The 8,391-nt window shown below is 40.5% G+C and overlaps 1 protein-coding gene across 1 annotated transcript; it reads right to left on the bottom strand.

Annotated features, from left to right (window-relative positions):
- Positions 1 to 2,331: 2,331 nt before the first annotated feature.
- LOC147106239 (caveolin-2-like) lies at positions 2,332 to 7,965 on the bottom strand. The gene is made up of 3 exons (XM_086009172.1): positions 7,583 to 7,965; positions 6,881 to 7,068; positions 2,332 to 4,119 (listed from the first exon to the last, which is right to left on the bottom strand). The coding sequence occupies exons 1-3, from the start codon at positions 7,940 to 7,942 to the stop codon at positions 3,969 to 3,971; spliced, it is 699 nt and encodes a 232-aa protein (XP_085865298.1). The 5' UTR covers positions 7,943 to 7,965; the 3' UTR covers positions 2,332 to 3,968.
- Between the last annotated feature and the right edge of the window lie 426 nt (positions 7,966 to 8,391).

Here is an 8,391-nt window from a genome sequence, read left to right as displayed (position 1 = left end):
CAGCCTCCCGTCCTGCACCCTCTGTAAACTTCTGGTCATCCAAATGTCTGCTGCCCATATCCTATCCCGTGCAAAACCCTGCTCACCCATCATGCCTGTCCTCATTGACTTACATTGGCTCCCGGCCCCCCAACGCCTCAAATTAACAATTCTTAACCTTGTGTTTAAATCTCTTCATCACCTCACCACTCCTTATCTCTGTAGCCTCCTCCAGACCTACAACTTCCCCCACCCCTGACTCTGGAATCTTGTGTCTCCATCCCCCTGTCGGAGATGCCACCTTTTGGATGTGACATTAAACCGAGGCCTCGTCTTCCTTCTCAAGTGGAATTAAAAGACCCCATGACATATTCAAAGAAGAACAGGGGATTCTCCCCGTTGTCCTGGACAATATCTCTCCCTCAAGCAACATCACTAAAAAGATTATCTGGTCATTACCACATTGTTGATATATAGGAACTTGCTGCCATGTTTCCTACACTATAACAGTGACTACACTTCAAATGTACTTAATTGTCTGTGAAGCGCTTTGGGACATCCTGAGGTTGTGAAACGTGCTATATACATGCAAGTCTGGGCTTTATAAATAGAGGCATAGAGTACAAAAGCCAGGAAGTTATGTTAAATCTATATAAAACACAAGTTCAACCCCAGCTAGAGTATTGTGCCCAATTCTGGGCACCACACTTTAGGAGGACATGAAGGCTTTGGAGAGGGTACAGAAGAGATTTACTAAAATGGTTCCATGGATGAAGGATTGCAGTAATATGGATAGATTGGAAAAGCTGGGGTTGTTTTCCTTAGAGCAGAGAAGGCTATGAGGAGATTTGATAGGTGTTTAAAATCATGAAGGGGTTAGATAGAATAAATAAAGAGAAACTGTTTCCAATGCCTGTAGGGTCAATAACCAGAAGGAACAGATTCAAGGTGATTGATAAAAGAACCAGAGGCAATATGAGGAAAAACTTTTTATGCAATGAGTGGTTAGGATTTGAAATGCACTGCCTGATAGGGGGGTGGATACAGATTCAATAGTAGCCTTCAAAAGGGAATTGGATAAATACTTGGAGAAAAAATTGCAGGCTATGAGGAAAGAGCTGGGGAGTGGGACTAACTTCAAAAGACTCGATGGGCCAAGTGGCCTCCTTCTGTACTGTTCTGAGTCTTTTGCTTTCCTTTCCTTTGTATATGCAGTCTAGCTCAGATATCTATGATATATTTTAAGGTTTATAAGACATTCAATTTAGTTTGTTGTGAAGCCTCATAAGGTTAAGCATTGAGATTACAACTGGCAATTAGGTTATGCACTGAGGTTACATTTGGAACTTTAGTTACGCTTTGAGATTACAATTGATATTTAGGTTTAGGTATTGAGTTTATAATCAGTATTTTAATTATGCATTGAGGTTACAATCAGCACTTAGGGTAGTGGTTATTAATCAGCAGAGTATAAATCATTACAGACAGGAAGACACATTCAATGTAGTCAGTATTTCAACCATAGCTGGGTTCTCTTAGTTACAGTACAGCAAGTTACGTTCAAAGTCCAAGATTGCCACACAGTTTAGCAAGGCTACATTTACAGTTTGTACTCAATGTGACAGCTTTATATACAAGCTGCTCCTTCTGGCAGGTTGACTTTATGGTCCCGTCTGCAAACTTCCTCTGGGTAGCTTGCGGTGAACTTCCCCCAGTCGAAGGGGATTGATGTCAATTGTGGTACACCAATTGTTGCCCTGGCTGTAGCCAGTTAACTCAGCACAGAACAGAAACTGAATCTGAGATTTTTTGGTTTGTAAGACAGTATTATATGGGTGGTGCCTTTACCCACAGGACATGGAAAGAGGTCAGAGAGAAAGTTTTTAAAACCTCACTCCCATAGCAAAAAATAGACCTGTTGTAACTGTATTCAGTAATTGTACAGTCCATAGGATTACATAGGATATACGGCACAGAAACAGGCCATTCAGCCCAACCAGTCCATGTCGGTGTTTATGCTCCACATGAGCCTCCTCCTCATCTAAATCTATCAGCAAAATCTATTCCCTTTTCCCTCATATGCTTGTCTAGCCTCCCCTTAAATGCATCTATACTTTTTGCTTCAACCACTTAGTGTGGTAGCAAGTTCCACATTCTCACCACTCTTTGGGTAAAGAAGTTTCTTCTGAATTACCTATTGGATTTCTACACTATAAGCTGATACTTATAGTGACTCTTTTCAAAATGTGGTATTTCTTACATTGGTATTATTTATGTTCTTATTAAAACTGATTCTGATTTCAAGCTAATATTGGACCAAATGATGTGGCGAAAATAAACAGAAAAGTATGATGCCACTGAATTGTTTTTATTTATAACTTTGTAATGTACCTCACAAAAAATCTTAAAACTGTACAATCTATGCACAGATTTTTAAAGCACAGGTAGATAGATCTACAAACATCACACAGCAGATTTATATAGAGTCCATTACATAAGTGCAGTGCACAACCTTTACAAGTGCTGCAAAATACAACATCTAAAAGATTACCAACATTTTAACATTATATGTTGATACAATAGCACAATTTTGGTCTATAAAGTTACAACATAAAGCATTATAACAAAGAAGTGTGTATATGTATACTGATTTGGAATTACTCATATCCACTTGATATGGTAAAATTAAAGTTAAACCCACTAATTTAAGAAGAAACAGATCAGACCATTCTGTTTCTCATTATCACAATTAAAACATTACTACTGGGTATTCAACAAGTTACAACTTGCATTTAAATACTGCACTTAGTGTAGAAACCATCCCAATGTGCTTTACAGAGGAGTAGAACAAAGGAATAGATAAGGGAATGGATGCTAAGCCATGGAGAGGGAGGTTAGGAGGGGTAACTGAAAGCTTGGATGAAAAGCTGAATTTTGGGAAGGTTTTGAAAGGTGCAGCGAGGAGAGGCAGAGGGTTTCAGGGCGGGCTATCCATAAAGTAGGGCGAAAGTGACTGAAGGCTCTACCACCAAAGTTCCGGCAAAGGGAGGAGGGGATGGACAAAAAGTCAGAGTTGGAGCACTAAAGATTGCTGGAGGAAATCTAAAGCCACAGGAGGGCAGAGATAAGGTAGGGGGAGTTTATGGAGGGATTTGAAGATGAAGACAAAGATTTTAAACTTAATGCATTGGGGGTCTGGAAGCCAATGTAGCTCAGCAAAGACAAGGGTGATAGGTGAGCATTTTGGACCAGTTGGAATTTATGGAGGGAGAAGGATGGGAGGCTAGTGAGGAAGACATTAGAGAATTTGTCAATATAAGAACAATACAAGTCTCTAGTCATATAAATTAAGACTGAGGGAGTTGCAGATCATAATTTAAAAATGTACTATGCATTAGAAATCGTTTATGATTGAATATTATTTATATTTTATTACTTTTGCAAACAATATACCCTCTGCACATAGTTACCGCCAATAGTAAATGCTTATTGTTTGGACTGAAACCTGTGAAATGAATTCTATTTCTTCAGTTTTGCCTTCCAACATTTCCAAATAACAGAATCATCATGGAAACTAATTTATTTGCAACTCTCAAAACCCATCAAGAGTTCAGGGCTGTTTCTTCTTAAATGATTGGATTTAACTTTAACTTTACTGTATTAAGTAGATATGAGCATTTCCTGAAATATAATACAAGATTTAATTATTGCACAGCAATATCTTTGTATAATCTTCCTTAATTATTACCAGAAACAGTGTGCATCCTGGCTTATAATAGAAAATATCAATTATATGTATACATATTTCTAAATGAACTTTATGCAAAAGTGCATATATACTTAAAAAGATGTCAGATACTTTCTGAAAGTGCATTTGGAATGAAAAGTATAAGCATAGATAATGCTAGTCTTTTTTCATAATATCTGGAAAAATTCCTTTTAGGTACTGATTGTACTCTTTGATCATCAACCACCTTTTTCTTGCCTCCTTAAGCTCGAGTGAAGCGGAAATTGACTGCAGAGAAGCAGCGTCCCATACTCTGACACAGAGGAGAAATAAACATGTCCATAATACTTCTCCAGATAGCCTTAAAGGAGGGCAGAATCATCATAAAGGTCTTCACAAGGGGCATAAGAAACCTGAAGTTAAAACATGGACTCAATTACTCACAAGCATCTTACAGATTCATAATGATACAAGTTAACACACGGAAAATTCAAATGTTTCAAGTTGTGCATCTTCAACCCACTGAGAGATGCAACAACTTCCCACCTCAAATCAATTCCCTACTGTCATTGGTATATGCCATGAACAGATAAGCTTTGCATACTTATTTTCATGCTCTCCTGTTAATTGTGTGTGTGTGTGTATGTGTGTATATAAAACCAGTTAAGAACAGAAAAGGTATAGTGAATTTCCCATAAAATGTATTTGTCCAACACCCACAGTAATAAGCACATTTGAACACTTGACCTCTACCTGTTGCTTTCTCCTCCCCTTTTTATTTTGGTCAGTCCTGTAAAGGGGCTTCTCCTGCCTCATCCTGCCTGTTCTGATGAGGAGTCCCACCTGAAACATTAAACTTTCTCTTTCACGAACTGACTGACCTGTGTATCTTCAGTATTTTCTCATTTTTACCCATTTCATTTGTTCCACTCTTGTCCATTTCCTAATATTCAAATATATTATACTGTTAAAATATCCTAATAGGAAATAACAATATATATTTGGCTATGTTAACAATGTATAAAACATTAAAAACGCTAGTGTATTTTAATTTTCTTTAAAAATAAGTTAGAAAAATTTGGAACCAGCCTAATAATTCCTATTTGCATAACATCGGTCTTTCACCACCTTTGTTGCCAAAATATATAGTACTTGGGCTTGAATTTCCTGCATATTTGCGGCCAGTAACAAGTGCTTTCTGGGTGCGAATCAAATATGCGGCCTAAAAGGTTGAGGAATTTAGGTGTGAGTTATGCACATAACAACAATATGCCCAAATCTCTTCGATATTTTATGGTCGTCTATCGATCCCTCCATCCAAACACATCTCTTCTCATAAAACTGGCCATGTTGTGAAGCCTCATGTACGTGTTTCCTGCGAATGCGCTTGCTCAGAGGCTCTCTGAACATTACGACCAAATTTTTAGGCGCAGCAGCAAACAGAATCGTTTTTCTGATATTTAGTTGCAACTTTTTGAGTGTTTCATTTTTTTTTATTCCTCCCTGAGACCGGCTCTGTATCTTCTCTTTGTTATAATGCATTTTTATGGCATAAACATAAGTCACATTAAAAGTTGAAAAGCTTTCCCGCTTGCAGGTTCTCAGGCCATTTGGCCCAACTGGTCTGTGCCACTGTTTATGCTCCACATGAGCCTCCTCCCACCCTACTTCATCTAACCCTATCCTTCTATTCCTTTCTCCCCCATGTGTTTATCTAGCTTCCCCTTAAAAGCATCTATGTTATTTGCCTCAACTACTCCTTGTGGTAGCAAGTTCCATGTTATTAACCACTCTCTGGGTAAAGAAGTTTCTCCTGAATTCCTTATTGGATTTATTAGTGACTATCTTATATTTAAGGAGAGAGTTTTCTCTGTCTTTTTTCCTGGCCTTTCTGATTCTCCCAGTGTCCTCTTCTGTTTCTCTTTTTCTGGTTCTGATTCTTTCTCTGATCCTATCTTCCCTCAGTAACAGTAAGTAGCCTCTAATTTAGCTCGGAAATGTATGAAAATGGGAACAGGAGTAGGCCATTCAGCCCCTCGAGCCTGTTCCGCCATTCAAATAGATCATGGTTGATCTGTATCCTAATTCCATCTACCCGCCAATGTGCGTGAGTGATGGTTGAATGAGTTAAAACTTCAATTTTCAGAAGAGAAATATAGCGACCCAGAATTTGCTGCCAAAATAATGGCGAGTTTAATGGCATGTAAATAGTCCAGCAACTTGTGGCATGGAAGAGATACTCTTTCGTTAGCCTCGCGGAAATGGCAGCTCGTCCTCAACCACCCCATGTGTTTCATGAAGTTGCTGCATTTTCACCTTAATTGACCATTAAACTTGCCATAGAAAGTTAGGGCCAGTACTTAACAGCATGAGTACCTTTTTAATGAGGAGATTTATGTTCCTGCAATGCCAATCAACCCCTCCAGCCCAGAAAGGGAACAATTTAACTGTGGATTTCATTCCTACAGGTAGTAAATTGTTGTTAGAGATTTTTAAAATGAAAAATGTAAATAAAAAAAACTTACTTTTCCTGTCTTTTATTCCTCGCTCTCTCTTAATCCAATCTTTATTTCCCTTTCTATATATCTAATTTGATTCTTCTCTGCCATTCCTCTTTCTTTCTCAATCCTTAAATCTTGTTGGTTAAGGAGATAGACTGTTGGTCCTGTCATTCATTCAGGTGCCAGATGCCCCGTTGCCCGTTATCAGCTGGCACTTCCAGCAACATTTTTGAGCTGAATGGTGAGGGAAAAAGTCAAACTAACAGGGACACCCAACTCCCGCAAATTCTGGGCTGTGGTGAGAGTTCCGAGTTTTCCTTTGGCGCTGATTTACGCCCGTTTTTACATTCAGGCTATTCTCATTAGATTGATAGGGAATCTTAAGATCGGGAGAATGGGCGTGGGAATGGCGCCCACGCAGGAAATTCAGGCCAATGTTTTCCGTTCCATAGAAGGCTGACAAGTTGAACATTTCGTTTGTGTTGGCAAACTGGACACGTTTTTAGCAGGAAAGGAATTTCTGTATTCTCACGATCTGATTTCATCTTTGGATGAACTAAACGTTATCTTATCCATTATATCTAATTTATAACTAGTTATATCAACTGGAGCAGGCGACAAGTTGCAAAAGGCAAAACACTGCTTCCTCGATTTAGGGAAAAGGCACGCTTACCAAATGTGGATGTAACTTATTATTGCAAAGAGAATCCCTATGATGAAGGCCAGGGGGATGGCGAGGAAAAGGGTCAGCAATTTGTACAGCACGAATTTACTGAGCTCAAACGACGCGTGGCTGCAAATCCAGATTCCGTCGAAAGTTTGCGTCGCGGCAGGTTCTGCGATCACATCTTCGAAAGACACCTAGAGACAAACAATGCACATCAGTGACCACAGGCAGCGTGCCACCACACCCATTTAAACCTGGAATGAGGCGTGCAATTTTACCAGAATACCTTCGTTAACCATCGTGTACAAAATATGGATTTCAGTGGATCCTTGTGAACTTTTTTTAATGATTTTTGTTTCTAAATTATCTCTATTTTAGGGCTGATTCGTCGATGTACAACGATACTAAAGGGGCGCGGAAGACCGACGCTCTATCGCCTGATCACTTTATTTTGGTCCACGCCAGGGGACAAACTACCCACACAAACGTCCCTTGTAGCTCGCTGTCACTTTGTACAATCTGCACCTAACCCGACCGAACTCACCCCCACCATCGGTGACAATTCCCCCCCCCCGGATCACATTCCCGCCCGTCATATGGACACTTGCACTAACTATCTGTTTGCGCCCACCCACAGGCGAGGAATACACGGTCTGAAGGTCGGTAGGGGCAGTGGACGCGGTGCTGCCCGCCCGAGCTCTCGCTCACCTTGATGTGAGTGTTCAGTCCTTTCGGGTCTCGCTTGTGGTGCTCTTTCTCTTCCGGCAGCGATTCTTCTCGGCGAGGGAGGAACTCGGTCGGTTTAAAAAAATCGTCATCTTCAAACTTTACCCCGCGTTCAATAGTACCCGTTTCCTTTCCCATTGTATTTTTTTCTCCCTGCTTCCCCCCCCCCACCCACCACCTCTTCTTCTGGATTTTTTTAGTTCCTTTCGTTGTTCCAACTCTTCCTGCAGTCTGCCCCGAATCGAGCAGCGCGGCGGCTCTGGGCCAGAGCCACGCCCGCTGGGCGCAGTCAGAGATGGAATTAAACTCGAGTCCCATGGCCTGTATCAGCCACCCATGCATCCCTCCAAACAAGGACTTCGATGCACACACACACACATACACAGCTCGCCCACAGGCAACCACTTGGCAACGCTGATAGATTTAGGTGGGTGGAGGGGCAGCAATGTGATGTGCAAATTCACTGGCAAAATGGGCAAGCTGCCATCTTTCAGTGTCTGTGCGTTTCTGCCAATAGTCAATTAAATTCTGGAGCTTTAATTCGGGATTCAAACCAGCCCATGCATATGAAGTTAATGTGGACAGATTCAAGAAATAGTTTCCCACTGGATAGGCATTCCCCCCCCCTGCCTGTCCCAGATCCAAATACTGCTCACTTCAGAACAAATGCAAAGCCTTCCGTTTTCTCATTGGCGGGGGTGATGTGCAAACTGCAAATGACATCGATATTTTATCAGTCTTACTTTCAAAATGATTATTGCTGTTATTTTTTCATGTTTCTTTTAAAAGAG

This window comes from Somniosus microcephalus, chromosome 16 (genome assembly GCF_052327205.1).
Source record: "Somniosus microcephalus isolate GS21.2 chromosome 16, FLI_Smic_1.0, whole genome shotgun sequence".
Lineage (NCBI taxonomy): Eukaryota > Metazoa > Chordata > Chondrichthyes > Squaliformes > Somniosidae > Somniosus > Somniosus microcephalus.
This window is presented reverse-complemented; position numbering and strand designations above follow the sequence as displayed.